General features: G+C 43.2%; 1 protein-coding gene across 1 annotated transcript in view; it reads right to left on the reverse strand.

Moving 5' to 3' along the window:
- Window positions 1–19,841, reverse strand: part of LOC145357476 (integrin alpha-E-like) — a 453,795-nt gene that overhangs the window by 270,425 nt on the left and 163,529 nt on the right. Inside the window, exon 12 of the mRNA XM_080210848.1 lies at window positions 19,204–19,275. Within this exon, the coding sequence (XP_080066974.1) occupies window positions 19,204–19,275 (72 nt within the window). The remainder of the gene's footprint in view (window positions 1–19,203; window positions 19,276–19,841) is intronic.

Genomic DNA, 19,841 nt, shown 5'->3' on the forward strand with positions numbered 1-19,841 from the left:
CTGCAGTTTTTCTCCATTTAAATAATATTCAGTTTCTTTGTTCTCTCTTCCACAATGAACAACTTCACATTTTCCCATACTTTCACAGTAACTTCATTAAAATGTTAATGTGAGCCTACTTGTGACACTAATAAATAAAATTCAAACTATAATTCATTTGCCAACTTTTTGACCACTTATTTAACCTATCAAAACAAAGAATAAAGAACAAAACAGCACAGGAAACAGGCCCTTCGGCCCTCCAAGCCTGTGCCGCTCACTGGTCCAAATAGACCAATCGTTTGTATCCCTCCATTCCAGGCTGCTCATGTGACTATCCAGGTAATTCCTAAATGATGCCAGCATGTCTGCCTCCACCACCCTACTTGGCAGCGCATTCCAGGCCCCCACCACCCTCTGTGTAAAAAAACGTCCCTCTGATATCGGAGTTATACCTCGCCCCTCTCACCCTGAGCCTGTGACCCTTCGTGATCGTCACCTCCGACCTGGGAAAAAGCTTCCCACTATTCACCCTATCCATGCCCTTCATAATTTTATACACCTCTATTAGGTCTCCCCTCATTCTCTGTCTTTCCAGGGAGAACAAACCCCAGTCTACCCAATCTCTCCTCATAGCTAAGACCCTCCATGCCAGGCAACATCCTGGTAAACCTTCTCTGCACTCTCTTTAAAGCCTCCACATCCTTCTGGTAATGGGGCAACCAGGATTGGACGCACTAGTCCAAATGAGGCTGAACCAACGTTCTATACAACTGCAACATTAGTATCCAGCTTTTATACTCTACACGCCTTCCTATAAAGGCAAGCATGCCATATGCCTTCTTCACCACCTTCTCCACCTGTGCTGCCACCTTCAGGGATTTGTGGATCTGCACACCCAGGTCCCTCTGTGTTTCTATACTCTTGATGGCCCTGTCATTTATTGTATAGCTCCCCCCTATATGAGTTCTTCCAAAAAGCATCACCTCACATTTATCTGGATTAAATTCCATCTGCCATTTCTCCACCCAATTTTCCAGCCTATCTATATCCTGCTGTATTGTTCAACAATGTTCATCGCTATCCGCAAGTCCAGCCATCTTCGTGTCATCCGCAAACTTGCTGATAACACCAGTTACACCTTCTTCCAGATCATTTATATATATGTCACAAATAGCAGAGGCCCCAGTATAGAGCCCTGCGGAACATCACGGGTGATAGACCTCCAGCTGGAAAAAGACCCTTTGACTGCTACCCTCTAGAATTGCTAGAAACCCCGCTAGGAATTTCTTCATAAACTGTTTACATTCCTCTCACAACTTGCCTTTACATCTATTTTTGTGTCATCTGCAAATTTGGCAACAGTACATTTGCTTTTTCCCTCCGAGTCAGTAATATATATTGTAAACAGTTGGAGTCCCAGCACTGATCTCTGTGGATTCCCACAGGGTCACCAAACTGAAAAAACCCTTATCGCTATTTGCTGTTTCCTGCCCATTAACCAATTCTCTATCTGTGCAAATATGCTACCTCCAACACTATGGGCTCTTATGACGTAACCTTTTGTGTGGTGCCTCGTCAAACATCTTCTGGAACTCCAAAATACAACACATCTACTGGTTCCCCTCTATCCACTTTGGTTGAAACTTGCTCAAAAAACTCTAATAAATTAGTCAGACACAATTTCTCTTTCATGAAGCCATCCTGACTGTGCTTGATTAGATTATGCTTTTCCAAATGTGCTGCTGTTACCCTCTTAACATTTGATTCCAATTTTTTTCTAACAAAAGGTGTTACGCTAACCTGCCTAAAGTTACCCACCTTTTGCCTCTGTTACTTCTTGAATAGGAGTATCATATTAACAGTTTTCCAATCCTCCAGCATTTTTCCAGATGAAATAAGTATGGGGATTCAGTTTCCATAAAGCAATGGCCTTATAGATTAAATCCAGTAAAATTAGCACGGGGCAGAAAGAAAATAAATTCTGCAATGGTTTTAAAACTACGTCTGCAGCTCTTGTAGATGCAACAAAGAGTTACTCAGGAGACATTAACACTACAGGCTGCTATATTACACTACCCTAAATGGCAATGATTGTTAAGACCCAAGCCAGAAATTCCAAGCTATTTTGTGAAATCAGTCTAGACCCAAAGTTTTATATTTGATTTTGGCATTGTGAGCATAAGATGTTTCACTCCAGATATGATTCGAGTGACCCACTAGGAAGCCTTTATCAAACAAAGCTTATTTAAGAACACAGTCAAAATATAACAAAAATAACTTGCATCACTTTTACCAATTCTAAGACTTGAACACGATACAGTATAACTCTTAACAGCTGGCTATCTCTATTCTTCCAAGTTAAAGCAATATACCACAGACACACACCCTTCTACAGAATTTACACAAAAACAAGTTTGCTCACATGATGCTGGATTTCCAGCTTTTTGCACGTCTGGACAGAGAACCCAACAGCAGTTTTCAGAGAAGGATATATCCTCCAACAGTAAAACCTCAGGGAGGTAAACCCAGTCTCTGGCAGCTTCCAAAAGCAGTCACCCAGGCAACAGAATCTCTAACACCAGAGAAAACACATTTTCCTTGATCCAGCTTGCCATTTGTTTTATTCAGCTCTTGTTTTCTGCTACTTTTGCCTTAAGCTTGTTTCTTTTTCTAACATGAAAGGCCTGTTTCCAAGCTGTATTGCTCTATGACTCTAAGCACACTCAACGTGGCCCTTTTTGCCACAATTCCGGCACACGATGTCTTTGCTGCCAAATGCCCAGTTTTTACATACCTGCAGCAGGTGCAAACCTGTGTTTGCGTTCGGGTTTCAGTCACTATCTTGTGAATATTGAGCTGAAACACAATTGTTCAGTGTTTTTAGTTGCTAATTCCATGGATACAGCAAATTCCAAAGCTTTCTTTAAGATCACAGGAGAGGAGGTGCTGGCTGTCTTGAGGCAAATCAGAATTGATAAATCCCCAGGACCGGACAGGGTATTCCCACGGACCTTGAGGGAGGCTAGTGTTGAACTTACAGGGGCCCTGGCAGACGTATTTAAGATGTCAGTATGCATGGGGGAGGTGTCAGGTGGTTGGAGCGTGGCTCATGTTGTTCCGTTGTTTAAAAAAGGTTCCAAAAGAAATCTAGGAAATTATAGGCCACTAAGTTTCATGTCGGTGGTGGGCAAGTTATTGGAAGGTGTGATAAGGGATAGGATCTACAAATATTTGGAGAGACAGGGACTTATTAGGGATAGTCAACATGGCTTTGTGCGTGGTAGGTCATGTTTGACCAACCTATTAGAGTTTTTCTGGGAGGTTACCAGGAAAGTGGATGAAGGGAAGGCGGTGGATGTTGTCTACCTGGATTTCAGCAAGGCCTTTGATAAGGTCCCTCATGGGATATTAGTTAGGAACATTCAGTCATTAGGTATACATGGGGAGACAATAAATTGGCCAGAGAGTGGTTGTGGAGGATTGCTTCTCTGAGTGGAGGCCTGTGACTGATGGTGTGCTGCAGGGATCGGCGTTGGGTCCATTGTTGTTTGTCATCTACATCAATGATCTGGATGATAATGTGATAAATTGGATCAGCAAATTTACTGATGATACAAAGATTGGAGGGGTAGTGGACAGTGAGGAAGGTTTTCAAAGTTTGCAGAGGGATTTGGACCAACTAGAAAAATGGGCTGAAAAATGGTAAATGGAATTTAACGCAGATAAGTGTGAGGCATTGCACTTTGGAAGAACAAACTAAAGTAGAACACACAGGGTAAATGGCAGGACTCTGAAGAATGCAGTTGAACAGAGGGATCTGGGAATACTTGTACAGTTCCCTAAAAATGACGTCACAGGTGGATAGGGTCGTAAAGAGTGCTTCTGGTACACTGGCCTTTATAAATCGGAGTATAAAAGTTGGAATGTTATGGTAAGGCTGTGTGAAGTTGTACAAATGAAATTGTGGCATGATGGAAAAATTGGTCAAGTACTTGGTGCAAAATAAAGAAAACTGATTCCGTCTTATGTAAGACACGAATAAGACCAAAAAAGGTCACGTTATGCCTAACCTCTGTAATTCCTGATAAGGCTGACTCTACATAGCTTAGGGCTGGAGGAGTGAGGCGAGATAAGGTCAGAAATGATGAAGTCATTGGCCTTCTTCTGTTGATGAGACAAAGAGTTTTAGGAGGTCAGCAGGCTGTGCCATGATTTATGACATTGCTTATGATGCTTTTATTGATCAAATTTCTGAATAACTGATAATGATTATGTATAAATACTGAACTGATTCTCTATATTAGCACGGACTTGAGAGCAGAATTAGCAAGTCGTAACAACAGCTCTCTGAACTCAAGTTTTTGCCAATACTGCATGCAGTCTTTCGGAAATAAAGATAAGTTGTTTTGTTAGAACGAACTTTGTTGAGTCGTGCTACCACAGTCAAGAATCAGGAAAATTTCCACTTCAACAGTTGTATAAGGCATTGGTGAGGCCAAATTTAGAGTATTGTGTACAGTTTTGGCCACCTAGTTACAGGACGGATGTAAATAAGGTTGAAAGAGTGCAGAGAAGGTTCACAAGGATGTTGAGTTTGATAAGGTGCCGCACAAAAGGTTGCTTCAGAGGGGTGAGGTGTTAGCGTGGATGGAGGATTGGCTTTCTAATAGGAGGCAGAGAGTTGGTATCAATGGGTGCTATTCTGATTGGCGGTTGGTAACTAGTGGAGTGCCGCAGGAATCGGTGCTGGCGCCTCAGCTATTTACCATTTATGTAGATGATCTGGAGGAGGGGGCTGAGTGTAGGGTGTCGAAATTTGCTGATGACACAAAGATGAGTGGGAAAGCGAATTGTGCGGAGGGTGTGGAAAGTCTGCAGAGGGATTTAGATAGGCTGAGCGAGTCGGCGAGGACCTGGCAGATGGAGTACAATGTTAGCAAGTGTGAGGTTATCCACTTTGGCAGGAATAATAGTAGGAGGGATTACTATTTAAAGGGCAAAAAGCTGCAGCATGCTATGGTGCAGAGGGACCTGGGGGTCCTTGTGCATGAGTCACAAAATCCCAGTCTGCAGGTGCAGCAGGTGGTCAAGAAGGCGAATGGAATGTTGGCCTTTATAGCGAGGGGGATAGAATATAAAAGTAGGGAGGTCTTGCTGCAACGGTACAGGGCACTGGTGAGGCCACAGCTGGAGTACTGTGTGCAGTTTTGGTCGCTGCACTTGCGCAAGGATATTTTGGCCTTGGAGGGAGTGCAGAGGAGGTTCACTAGGCTGATACCGGAGATGAGGGGGTTGGACTATGAAGAGAGACTAAATAGACTGGGTCTGTACTCATTGGAGTTTCGAAGGATGAGGGGGGATCTTATAGAGACGTATAAGATAATGAAGGGGATGGATAAGGTAGAGGTTGAGAGATTCTTCCCGCTCAGAAAGGACAGCAGGACTAAGAGGGCACAGCCTCAAGATAAGGGGAGGGCAGTTTAGAACAGAGTTGAGGAGGAACTTCTTCACTCAAAGGGTGGTGAATCTCTGGAATTCTCTGCCCATTGAAGTGGTGGAGGCTGCCTCGCTAAATATATTTAAGTCACGGGTAGATAGGTTTTTGGTAGGCAAGGGAATTAAGGGTTATGGGAAGAAAGCGGGAAAGTGGAACTGAGCCACTTCAGATCAGCCATGATCTTACTGAATGGCGGGGCAGGCTTGAAGGGCTAGATGGCCTACTCCTGCTCCTACTTCTTATGGTATGTTCTTATTGCCGGGACTTGAGAAGCTGAGTTACAGAGAGAGATTGAATAGGTTAGGATTTTATTCCCTGAAGCGTAGAAGAATGAGGCGAGATTTGATAGAGGCGTATAAGATTTTGATGGGTATAGATAGAGTGAATGCAAGCAGGCTTTTTTCACTGAGGCTAGGGGAGAAAAAAAACCAGAGGGCATGGGTTAAAGGGGGAAAGGAGAAAAGTTTAAAGGGAATATTGGGGGGGCTTCTTCAAGCAGAGACTGGTGGGAGTGTGGAATGAGCTGCCAGATAAAGTTGTAAATGCGGGGTCACTTTTAACATTTAAGAAAAATTTGGACAGGTACCTGGATAAGAGGGGTGTGGAGGGATATGGTTCAAGTGCAGGTCAGTGGGACTAGGCAAAAAATGGTTCGGCACAGACAAGAAGGGCCAAAAGGCCTGTTTCTGAGCTGTAATTTTCTATGGTTCTATGGTTCTATCAGATTGCTTTCAATTAACAACCAGTTTTGAATAGCCTGGCTCCTTAAACAAAAGGCTAATCCATCTCTGGTAGTATTGTTTAATACATCCCCAAATTTGCAACGTTCAGCTAATCTTTTCAGGGTAGGTACGAAACGAGTAATCAATTCATCTTCTTCTTAGTTGCCCTTATGAAACCTGAACCTTCCTGCAATGGCTGAAGTTTTTGGTGAATAGTGGCCCTGTGATATTTCCACAATTTCATCATAGTTTTTTATGCCTTTTCTAGCTATTCAGACTCCTAAAGAGGTTAACTGCTTTTACCCCATTATGCTCAGTAAAGTTGGAACTATCTGCTGTATCTTGTTCACTTGAACAAAATAGTCAGATCTCCCTGTATTTTAGCTCCATCACTGAGTATTCTCATCAAGCAGTCCAAAAGCTCTGCCATTTTTCTCAATGGAAGGACCGGCACGTGCACAATGTGCCATTAATTTTCATCTTATTATAGAAAACATATTATTAAACTCGAAGGAGTGCAGAAAAGATTTACTGGGATGCTAACGCAACTTGATGGTTTGGGTTATATGGAGAGGCTGGACAAACTGAGATTTTTTTTTCCCTAGAGTGTAGGACGCTTAGGGGTGATTTTATAGAGGTCTATAAAATAATGAGGGGCATTGGTCAGATAGATGGTCAATATCTTTTCCCAAAGGTAGGAGAGCCTAAAACTAGAGGGTATAGGTTTAAAGTAAGCGGGAAGAGATACAAAAGGGTCTAGAGGGGCAATTGTTTCAGACAGAGGGTGATGAATGTCTGGAACGAGCTGCCAGAGGTAATAGTAAAGGCAGGTACAATTCTGTCTTTTAAAAAGCATTTAGACAGTTACATGGTTAAGACTGGTTTCGAGATAGGTGAGCCAATTGTGGGCAATTGGTACCATCTTAATGGTAAAAACCGGGGTAGGATGGACAAGTTGGGCCGAAGGGCCTATCTCCACGCTATAAACCTCTGTGACTCTATAACAGTGTTTCTTTTGTTTCCAAGACAAGGCAAACCTGAGAGCCTGTTTTCCCTTGAGTTTTATTACTCCCCCCTGCTCTAAATTTGTTGTTGGCTACTTGCTACTCATGACTATCCAGTTCGGTTTGTGGCAAGCTTCTCTCCTGTGTTGTTTCCTTTGGAATTTTCAGTGATATTTTTGGCTCCTTTCCTAGCTGTAACTCACTAAGCTCCTCAGCTTGCAAACAGAGACAATTATTTATTTATTTATTGGGTGCTTATAACACTGTTCACCCATCTCATCATTAATTTTTATGTGATGGTTTTAAAATTAAGTCTGCAGCCCTCAGAGGTTCAGACAAATAGAGTTTCATTCAGGAGATGTTTACACTACAAGCTGCGATATTATATTGCTCAAAACAACATGATTGGTCTCTTGAAGTGTTCCATTCCACTGCAAAGCTGCTAGTGAGGAAACATGAGAAATACCATCTACCTCATGCTTCATTACGACATCATACAGTCCAATTGCAGTAACTGGAGTTCACCTATTATGATGGTGCTGAACTCAGAACACAAAGGTTGTATTGAGAAAGTAGGACAATCACAAATTTACTACAGAAATTGACTTGCTGGGAGGATATTGGCAAGTCTCTTACTGGGAAGAATGAAGGAGATAGCAGCTTTTTCAACACCAGATAGGCTCTATCAATTCAAAGTTCTGCCACTTGGTAAGAAGAAAGCACCAGCAACATTTCAAACACTGACAAGCAAAGTAACTGTAGAATTGAGTAATTGCACTGCTTATATTGACAATAAACCTGGTGGTTTCCAGTCAGACATAGAAGGGGAGAAACATTTACAACATCTAAAAGAACTGTTTGATTGTCTGCAAGAAGCAAATTTGATGATGAACTTAGCTGCGAGTGGATTTACGAAAGTGCAAGTAACATACTCAAGCCACACCATTGGACATAGTCAGGCAGTCACATGTGATGTGAATATAAAAGTAATCATAGAATTCCCAATTCTTATAACAAAACTGGAAGTTTTGAGATTTCTCGGCATAAGTAGGTTTACCAGAAGTTTATACCAAATTTTAGCAGTGTGGTTGCTCCATTGATTGAAGTATTAAAAAAAACAGTACATTTCAATGGACAGGACGTACTTGATTGTTCAAAAACTGTGTTGTCGACTATCAGTTCTAGTGGCACCGAAATACACAAAGTAGTTTAAGTTGGCTATTGATGCAAGTGATGTGTATTTGTAGATGTTGATGCTATGTGGTTACAAGCAGATGAAACAGAAATTGAAAAGCTAGTGGGATATTTTACACAGAAACTGAATAAAAAAAGAAACCCAACCATTGAAAAAGAAACGGTAAGACTGCTCCATTTTGAAGTTTTTGTTGCAAACAATTCTTTAGAAATAATTATTTGCACGGACCATAATCCTTTAAACTTTCTAGAAAAGTTTCAAAATCAAAATGTCAAACTGTTCAGATGGAGGTTGCTGTTGCAACAATTTAATTCACAGATTATACGTATGGCTGGATGAGAAAATCTAATTGCAGATAAGTTATCAAGAATTTAAAGTTCATAGAAATTGGACATTTGAAATATTGACAGTGCACTGAAAAGAACTCTATTGAAACAAAAGGATAATATATATTGTCATGCTAATGCATGCAGCTTATAACTTTATCGTTTAGAATATAGAATATAGTGAACAATGCAAAATGGGTTGAGGAAATGAAACTGTATTTTAGAACTTATGACAGTTCATTTTCCATAAGAATAGAAGTTTAAAGAAATATCATATTTTCCTAATGTCGTGAGTGTCTGTGTGTGAGTGCATGTGCGTGTTCACACGCATGTGTGTTCACGCACATGTGCATGCATGTATGTGCGTGTGCTCCTTTGCGCGTGTGTGTGTGCGTGCGTGTGTGCTCATGCCTGCATGCATGCTTGCGTGTTTGTGTGCATGCGTGTCTGCACTTGTGCATGCGTGTGTGCATGTATGTGTGTGTGTTCATGCACGTGTGCCTGTGTGTGAGACTACTTTAATTAAACTGAAGACAGATAGATTGCAAGGTTAAAAACATCAAAAGTGGGAAGGTGTGAAAGCAAGCATGTTTAGGTGGAGGTAAGCAAAGCTAAGATGGGACAACAGTGAGCAATGTGAATAGAAATTTGCATTAGAAGATAAGTGGTTAAATTGAAGTTTAGCTATTATAATTTCAAAAAGAAAAATTATAACTGGCAAAGATCACAAATGAGTAAAGCAAAATATTAAGTTTATATCCAAGCAAAATAATTGCCATAAAACCAACATGAAAGATTTTTTATTTTTCTGGGAAGGAAACTTCCAAAGAACAATAGGTTTAAACATGAAAGGGAAAAACATATTTAAAGAGATTGGAAACTGCATAGGTAGCAGTGATATCCCGCAGAATGTGCTGGGGCAAAAGAATATCATGTGAGAAATTGTGAGGTTGTCCACTTGTGGGATGAAGGGAAAAAGAATTATTTAAATGGAGAGAAAGTACAAAATGCTGCAGTACCGAGGGATCGAGTCTTCTCACAAAATGTTAGCATTTGGGTGCAGCAAATAAATGGAATGTTGGCATTCATTGCAAAGGACGTAGAGCATAAAAGTAGGGGACTCTTGTTACAATTGTAAAGGACATTGGTGAGACCATGTCCATTACAACTCACACCAACTTTTACTGATGCACCATAGAGAGCATCTTTCCTGGATGTATCGCAGCTTGGTATGGCTACTGCTCTGTCCAAGATTGCAAGAAACTACAAAGGGTTGTGAACAAAGCCCAGTTCATCACTCAAAAACCAGCCTCCCATCCATTCACTCTGTCTACACTTCCTGCTACCTTGGATAAGCAGCCAGCATAATTAAGGACCCCACACACCCCGCAATTCTCTCTTCCACCTTCTCCCATCAGGAAAAAGATACAAAAGTCTGAGGTCATGTACCAACCAACTCAAGAACAGCTGCCATCAGATTTGTGAATGGATTTACCTTATATTAAGCTGATCTTTCTCTACACCCTAGCTATGACTGTAACACTACGTTCTGCACCCTCTCCTTTCCTTCTCAATGTGTCGTATGCTTTATATGTATAGTGCAAAATAAACAATACTTTTCACTGAATACTAATACATCTGTCAATATAAATGAAATGAAATCAAAATCATTCACAGTGGCCCTTGGTAAGGAAGCTTAATTGGACAAGGGACAGGAACTGAGGAATGTCAGTTGGGAGCAGATATATGAGGGCAAAGATACATCTGGCTTGAGGGAGGCTTTTACAGGCCATCTGAGTGAACATAAGAACATAAGAACATAAGAAATAGGAGCAGGAGTAGGCCATCTAGCCCTTCGAGCCTGCCCCGCCATTCAATAAGATCATGGCTGATCTGTTGTAGCTCAGTTCCACTTTCCCGCCCTCTCCCCATAACCCTTAATCCCCTCTCTTATCAAGAACCCATCAACCCGCTTCTTAAAATTATTTAGCGAGGCAGCCTCCACCACTTCAACGGGCAGAGAATTCCAGAGATTCACCACCCTTTGAGTGAAGAAGTTCCTCCTCAACTCCGTTCTAAACCGCCTCCCCTTTATCTTGAGGCTGTGCCCCCTAGTCCTACTGTCTTTTTTGAGTGGGAAGAGTCTCTCCACCTCTATCCTATCCATCCCATTCATCATCTTATACGTCTCAATGAGATCTCCCCTCATTCTTCTAAACTCTAACGAGTACAAGTGGAGGACATGCATGATTTTCGCAATTTCTCGGACTGGATGATGTAACCAGCCATGGATAACGAAGGAAATAAAGGAGAATATTAAATTAAAAACTGATGCGTACAGAGTGGCTAAAAATAGTGGGGAATTAGAGGATTGGGAAAGCTCTAAAAAACAAAAAACTATGAAGAAAGCGATAAAGAAAGGAAAGATAGATTATGAAACTAAACTAGCTCAAAATATAAAAAATGATAGTAAAAGTTTTTACAAATATATAAAAAGGAAGAGAGTGGCCAAAGTGAATGTTGGACCCTTGGAGGACAAGAGGGGGGATTTAATAGTGGGAAACAAGGAAATGGCTGAGATTTTAAATAAGTTTTTTGTGTCGGTCTTCACGGTGGAGGACACAAATAGCTTACCGAATATTAACGATCGAGGGTTGGTAGGAGGTGAGTTCCTTAATACTGTTACTAAAGAGGTAGTGCTTGGTAGACTAATGGAACTGAAGGCAGACAAGTCCCCAGGCCCGGATGGAATGCATCCCAGGGTACTAAAGGAAATGGCAGAGGTAATAGCAGATGCGTTAGTAATTATTTATCAAAATTCGCTGGACTCTGAGGAAGTGCCGGCTGATTGGAAAACAGCTATTGTTACGCCACTGTTTAAAAAAGGTAGCATACAAAAGGCAGGTAACTACAGGCCGGTTAGCTTAATGTCCGTAGTTGGAAAAATGCTAGAATCCATCATTAAAGAAGAAATAGCAGGACACCTAGAAAAGGACAGTTTGATCAAGCAGACACAGCATGGATTCGTGAAAGGGAAGTCGTGTTTGACGAATTTACTGGATTTTTATGAAGATTTTTATAAGGCCCTAGTCAGGCCTCATTTGGAGCACTGTGCGTAGTTCTGGTCGCCTCACAATAGGAAAGATGTAGAAGCTATTGAAAGGGTACAGAAGGAGGCGTTCTTAGGGAAAAATACCGAAGGAAGGTGGCAGATATTCAAGGAATGTGTGTCTGGAGCTCTGAATGACAACGTTCCGATGAGACAAGGGGGTTTTGGTAGGTCGCGGGAACCGTGGTGCACAAAGGCTGTGGTGAACCTAGTCAGGAGGAAAAGGAAGGTGTACAAGAGGTTCAGGGAATTAGGAGAGGTTAAAGATCTTGAGGAGTATAAGGACTGTAGGAAGGAACTTAAAAGGGAAATTAGGAGAGCCAGAAGGGGTCATGAGAAGACCTTGGCGGGTAAGATTAAGGAGAATCCCAAGGCCTTCTATAAATATGTGAAAGGTAAAAGGATGAGAAGAGAAGGGATAGGACCTATAAAAGGTAGGGGGGAAAGGTTTGTGTGGAACCAGAAGAAATGGCAGAGGTGCTTAACGAGTACTTCGCCTCAGTATTCACAGTGGAAGCTGGTCTGGGAGATTTTGTTATGGATTTGCAGCAGATGGAAAAGATTGAGTACGTGAATATTAAGGAGGAGGATGTGTTGGAACTTTTGAATTCTATCAAGGTAGATAAGTCGCCTGGACCAGATGGGATGTACCCCAGGTTACTGTGGGAGGCGAGGGAAGAGATTGCAGAGCCCCTGGCGATGATCTTTGCGTCGTCAATGGAGACGGGAGAGGTTCCGGAGGATTGGAGGATTGCGGATGTAGTTCCTATTTTCAAGAAAGGGAACAGAGATAGCCCGGGAAATTACCGACCGGTGAGTCTGACCTCTGTGGTTGGAGAGGCTTCTGAGGGACAAGATTTACGAACATTTGGAGAGGTTTGACATGATCAGGAATAGTCAGCATGGATTTGTCAAGGGCAGGTCGTGCCTTACAAGCCTAGTTGAGTTCTTCGATAATGTGACTAAACACATTGACGAAGGAAGTGCCGTGGACGTAGTGTACATGGACTTCAGCAAGGCGTTTGATAAGGTCCCCCATGCAAGACTTCTTGAGAAGATGAGAGGGCATGGGATCCAAGGGCCTTTGGCCTTGTGGATTCAGAACTGGCTTGCCTGCAGAAGGCAGAGAGTGGTTGTGGATGGGGCTTTTTCTGAATGGAGGTCAGTCACCAGCGGAGTGCCTCAAGGATCTGTTCTGGGACCCTTGTTGTTTGTCATTTTCATAAATGACCTGGATGAGGAAGTGGAGGGATGGGTAAGTAAGTTCGCTGATGACACTAAGGTCGGTGGTGTTGTGGATGGTCTGGAAGGATGGCAAAAGTTGCAGCAGGACATAGATAGGATGCAGGACTGGGCGGAGAAGTGGCAGATGGACTTCAACGCGGATAAATGTGTAGTCGTCCATTTTGGCAGAACCAACGGGATGAACGAGTACACTATCAAGGGCAGAAGTCTGAGTAGTGTTGAAGAGCAGAAGGATCTTGGGGTCCGGGTCCAAGGACTCTTAAATCGGCCTCGCAGGTGGAGGAGGTGGTCAAGAAGGCGTATGGTGTACTGGCCTTCATTAATCGAGGGATTGAGTTTAGGAGTCGGGAGGTAATGCTGCAACTTTATAAGACCCTTGTCAGGCCTCATTTGGAGTATTGTGCGCAGTTCTGGTTGCCTCACTATAGGAAAGATGTAGAAGCTATTGAGAGGGTACAGAGGAGATTTACAAGGATGTTGCCTGGACTGGGAGGCATGCCTTATGAAGTTAGGTTGAGGGAACTGGGACTCTTTTCCCTGGAGAGACGAAGGTTGAGAGGCGACCTGATAGAAGTTTACAAAATGTTGAGAGGAATAGATAGGGTGGACTCTCAGAGGCTATTTCCCCGGGTTGAAATGGTCGCTACGAGAGGACACAGATTTAAGGTGCAGGGAGGGAAGTTCAGAAGTGATGTTAGGGGTAAGTTTTTCACTCAGAGGGTGGTGAGTGAATGGAATCGGCTGCCGTCAGTGGTGGTGGAGGCGAACTCGCTGGGGTCTTTTAAAAGACTTCTGGATGAGTATATGGGGTTTAATGAGATTGAGGGTTATAGATAGGTCTGTAGGTTGGTAGGTGTTGATGTGATCGGCGCAACTTGTGGGCCGAAGGGCCTGTTTGTGCTGTAGTGTTCTATGTTCTATGAGATTTACAAGGATGTTGCCTGGACTGGGAGGCATGCCTTATGAAGTTAGGTTGAGGGAGCTGGGACTCTTCTCCCTGGAGAGACGAAGGTTGAGAGGCGACCTGATAGAAGTTTATAAAATGTTGAGAGGAATAGATAGGGTGGATTCTCAGAGGCTATTTCCCTGGGTTGAAATGGTCGCTACGAGAGGACACAGATTTAAGGTGCGGGGAGGAAAGTACAGAAGTGATGTTAGGGGTAAGTTTTTCACTCAGAGGGTGGTGAGTGAATGGAATCGGCTGCCGTCAGTGGTGGTGGAGGCGAACTCGCTGGGGTCTTTTAAAAGACTTCTGGATGAGTATATGGGGTTTAATGGGATTGGAGGTTATAGATAGGTCTTTGGATTGGTAGGTGTTGATGTGATCGGCGCAACTCGTGGGCCGAAGGGCCTGTTTGTGCTGTAGTGTTCTATGTTCTATGTGACTCGTACGGTAGACAGAGGGGAACCAGTGGATGTGGTGTTTTTAGATTTCCAGAAGGCGTTCGATAAGTTGCCTCACAAAAGGTTGCTGCAGAAGATTAGGGTACACGGAGTTGGGGGTAAAGTGTTAGCATGGATTGAGGATTGGCTATCTAACAGGAAGCAGAGAGTTGGAATAAATGGGTGCTTTTCTGGTTGGCAGTTGGTGACTAGCGGTGTGCCGCAGGGATCATGTTTGATGAATTTACTGGATTTTTATGAAGATGCGACTAGTGCGGTAGACAGAGGGGAACCTGTGGATGTGGTGTTTTAAGATTTCCAGAAGGCGTTCGATAGGTGCCTCACAAAAGGTAGCTGCAGAAGATTAGGGTACACGGAGTTGGGGGTAAAGTGTTAGCGTGGATTAAGGATTGACTATCTAACAGGAAGCAGAGAGTTGGAATAAATGGGTGCTATTCTGGTTGGCAGTTGGTGACCAGTGGCGTGCCGCAGGGATCGGTGCTGGGGCCTCAACTGTTTACCATATATACAGACGATCTAGAGGAGGGGACTGAGTGTAGGGTAACAAAGTTTGCTGATGACACGAAGATGAGTGGGAAAGCGAATTGTGTGGAGGATGCGGAAAGTCTGCAGAGAGATTTGGATAGGCCGAATGAGTCGGTGAGGAACTGGCAGATGGAGTATAACGTTGGCAAATGTGAGGTTATCCACTTTGGAAGAAATAATAGTAAAATGGACTATTATTTAAATGATGAAAGGTTACAACGTGCTGCTGTGCAGAGGGACCTGGGGGTCCTTGTGCATGAATCGCAAAAACCCAGTCTGCAGCTGCAGCAGGTGATCAAGCAGGCAAATGGAATGTTGGTCTTTAGCGCGACGGGGATAGAATATAAAAGCAGGGAGGACTTGCTGCAACTGTACAGGGCACTGGTGAGGTTGCAACTGGAGTACTGTGTGCAATTTTGGTCCCCTTATTTGCGAAAGGACATATTGGCCTTGGTGGGAGTACAGAGAAGGTTCACCAGGCTGATACCAGAGATGAGGGGGTTAGCTTATGAGGAGAGATTGAGTAGATTGGGCCTGTACTCATTGGAGTTTAGAAGGCTGAGGGGTGATCTTATACAGACTCAAAAGATAATGAAGGGGCTAGATAGGGTAGAGATAGAGAGATTCTTTCCACTTAGAAAGGAAACCAGAACTAGAGGGTACAGCCTCAAAATAAGGGGGGGGTTCAGTTTAGAACAGAGTTGAGGAGGAACTTCTTCTCTCGGGGGTAATGAATCTTTGGAATTCTCTGCCCATTGAAGTGGTGGAGGCTACCTCGTTGAATATGTTAAAGTCATGGGTAGATAGATTTCTGATTGATAAGGGAATTAAGGGTTATGGGGAGCGGGCAGGAAAGTGGAACTGATCCACTTCAGATCAGCCATGATCTTATTGAATGGCGGGGCAGGCTCGAGGGCTAGACGGCCTACTCCTGCTCCTATTTCTTATGTTCTTATGTTAACCTTAACTGGTTTTCGAAATGTAACTAAGGCTTAGTTAAAACTTGGAGTACTGTGTGCAGTTCTGGTCGCCTCACTAAAAGAAGGATGTAGAAGCTATTGAGAGGGTGCAGAGGAGATTTACAAGGATGTTACCTGGATTGGGAGGCATGCCTTATGAAGATAGGTTGAGGGAGCTAGGTCTCTTCTCCCTGGAGAGACGAAGATTGAGAGGCGACCTGACAGAGGTTTATAAAATGTTGAGAGGTATAGATAGGGTGGATTCTCGGAGGCTATTTCCCAGGGCTGAAATGATCGCTATGAGAGGACACTGGTTTAAGGTGCTGGGGAGCAATTACAGAGGAGATGTCAGGGATAAGTTTTTCACTCAGAGGGCGATGACTGAGTGGAATCGGCTGCCGTCAGTGGTGGTAGAGGTGAACTCGCTGGGGTCATTTAAGAGACTTCTGGATTAGGAGTTTAGAAGGCTGAGGGGGTATCTTATAGAGACATATAAGATAATGAAAGGGATAGACGGGGTAGAGGTAGAGAGATTCTTCCTGCTTAGAAAGGATAGCAGGACTGGAGGGCACAGCCTCAAAATAAGGGGGATATCCAAGGGATATCCAAGGGACCAAGTTCTCCCCAAGGGGCGAGTCAGTGACTTTGCTAAGATTCAGTTGCAAATGTAAAAAGTTGAATTGGAAGGAAAAAAAACGCAGGAAAAGAAAAGGGATCAAGCACTGCAACAGGAGCAAGTAGAAAGGCAGGAGAAAGAAAACAAGAAATTGAATTGGAAATGAAGAAATTAGCAAGGGAGGAAAGAGAAGAGGAAAGAGAAAGAGAGAATCCCAGCATTCCCTTTGTTGCTTGAAAGACTAGGGGGCAAGCTAACCAGCTCATCACGGCATTCAATGGGTAGGGTGAGCTGGTAAGATCACGTGAGAGGTGGAAAATCGGGTTCATGCTAGTTTATCACCTCTCACAATACCAGCCCCAGGTAAAGGGCATGATCAGCCTTACGCCTGGGAAGGATACGAGGCTGAATTTGATACTTAAATTTGAATTTATATAGAATTAGTGAGCTGGAGACATAATCATCTGGGCTCATTTGCCTTTATACCCTCACCTGTGAAGGTCCTCAGTGTTGATTCCCATCAACAGCGCAATCAGCTAGTGGTGCGTGGTGCGATTGGCTATGGGTGGAGAGGAAGGGAGGAGTGGGGGTCGATATCCAGGGATGGATGCCAATCGTTTGGGGATGCCAGCAATTGGGGGCAGGGAAATATCCAGATATGCAGGGGGGTAGATGACTGACAGAACAGAAAAATCAATGCATGCGTAATTGCGTTCTCCAGTGTGAGCAGCCGGTTTTCTGGCATGCTTAGGCCCTGCCCTCTCTTCCTACTGGCAGGCATCAGACTGCACATCATTTTTTGCACTAAGTGCTGTAAGATTTCAATTGTGACCCTGCCAAAAAAACACATTTGAAACGCTCCCATTTTCCTGCTCATTCGATACTTAGCATCTTTTTGATAAGATCACCCCCTAGGTGAGCCTGCTTTGTGACATGCATTAATTTACATCACAAAACCAATTCTTTGGCCCCAGTTCTTTGTGCCACAATGAAGCTCTGCATTTCTGGCCAGGCCTTTTGATTCTAGCTTCTTCTGAAATGAAGAACACATCTTCAATCCAACTATTTACTCATAGTGCTAGATCATTAGGGGAGACAAGTTTTACACTGCTGGCTGTTATATTCTGGCAAATATTAATTTCCTTTAGGGAGAGTAATCTTCCATCCTTAGCTGGTCTAGCCTACATGACTCCAGATGTACAGCGACATCATTGACTGTTAAATGCCCTCAGAAATGGCCGGAAAAGGCATCAATTTAAGAGCCATAAGGGATGGGCAATAAATAAATGCTGGCCCAACCACATCGCCCACATCCCATGAACAAATAACAAAAATCAACTGAAAAGCTCGGGGACATTTAAATAGCTTTTTAATGGGTTAGTGAATGAGTAGGTGGTAAGGTTGGGTGATATAAGGGGCTGGAAGGTGGGTGAGGTTAGAAGGTAATGGGTCATCGTGGCATTTGGATAGGCTGGAAGATGGGTACTGTGGCAGGTGAGTAAGGTGATGAGATCAGGTCAGGTTGGGTTGGGAAAGTTGAGGGCCAGTGAGATTAGATCTGATCAGATTGATGTAGGGATCGGATAGTGAGCTCAAGTTAAGGGAGAGTTGAAGACTCGGGAGAGTAGGGTGGTGAGGTCGGGTCGGGTCAGATATGGGGGGAGATTAGGATTGAGGGTTATAGGTAAGCCTAGTAAGTAGAGATATGATCAGTGCAACTTGTAGGCCAAAGGGCCTATTTGTGCTGTAGTTTTTCTATGATTAGTAAGTCGAGGTGGAGGGGGAAAGGTTGGCTATTTGGTCATGGGATTGTTGGTAGTGAGGTCGGATCAGAAGGTCGGATCGGGTTGGAGTGGGTAGGGCTGTGCAGTGAGCTCATGAGGTTGGGCCAGTCAAAGAGACATTGGAAAAGGTTTCAGTGATTGGAAAAGGGGTCAGTCTACAGTTACCTAGGAACTAGACTAAGCATTCTTTGTCTAATGATTCCTGGCTATCTGTCTAAGTAAGTAAGTCAGAACTGTCCAAAGTTTCTGTCGCTCAGGATTGGAGACCTTTTCGGAGAATTTGCCATCAGAAGTTCAAACTCCTGATATAATTCCCATGGGCTCAGCTTGTTGGGATTCTGAGGAGTCCCAACGTGAATCTTGGGAGTTACATCCTGGTGGAATTTTCTAGCCTTGCTCACAGCTGGATTCTCTGGGCCAACTGCAATGAGTAGAGATTTGGCTGAGTGATAAGTTCTCCATTCTCAATGGCAGCGGTAGCAGGCTTACGAGACCAGTGAATTTCAGCTCTACTCTGACTATTTGGAGACTGGAAAATCTGATTCTATATGGTTATATACTATTTTAGCATGTTAAATGTTGACATATAAGTATAACTACAAGAAGTGACAAACACGCACATATATGTATGACTCGCCATGTATAGAATCTGAACTGCTTATGTAGCTGAATAGGATTAATATTATAGTAATTAAGCCATACTGAGTTTGTTTTTGTTTATTATTGCAATGGTAAGTACATGCTTCAGTTCAGAGTGTTTATTGCAAAGGTGAAGCAGTGACTCGCCCTTTAGAACAAACTCGGAGCTGTTGGCAGATAATAATTAGGCTGTTACCTGGGAATTCATCATCATTCTCTTCCATCTCATTGTTGTTATTGCTGTTCCTATTGCTTTGCTTGGATTTTTCTGAAATGACAACCATGTTATAATCAGTACCAGATCCTTCAAGCAAACAATAAATTCTTGACTGAGTTTTACTCCCTATTTTAAACACTTTTTGTTCACGTGAACTTCATGCAATATTATTTAGAATGGAATTACCATCCCACTTTGTACCATCCCTTTAGGCTATGATTGTCTGCCCTTTACCAATTTCTTAATTGATGGAACTTCCTCCTCCTATAGTTCCTTCCACTGGTGGAATGGCAAAAAAAAATGTGCAATACATACCAGCAGAACAACTAACAATTGCACTTAACTCCTTGAGCTCCTGTTCATTGTTCAACATGCCCCAGGGATCTGTTCTAGGACCCTTGCTGTTTGTCATTTTCATAAATGACCTGGATGAGGAAGTGGAGGGATGGGTAAGTAAGTTCGCTGATGACACTAAGGTCGGTGGTGTTGTGGATGGTCTGGAAGGATGGCAAAAGTTGCAGCAGGACATAAATAGGATGCAGGACTGGGCGGAGAAGTGGCAGATGGACTTCAACGCGGATAAATGCGTAGTCGTCCATTTTGGCAGAACCAACGGG

The sequence above is a fragment of the Carcharhinus amblyrhynchos genome, chromosome 23 (assembly GCF_965287045.1).
Source record: "Carcharhinus amblyrhynchos chromosome 23, sCarAmb.v2.hapA, whole genome shotgun sequence".
Taxonomy (NCBI): domain Eukaryota; kingdom Metazoa; phylum Chordata; class Chondrichthyes; order Carcharhiniformes; family Carcharhinidae; genus Carcharhinus; species Carcharhinus amblyrhynchos.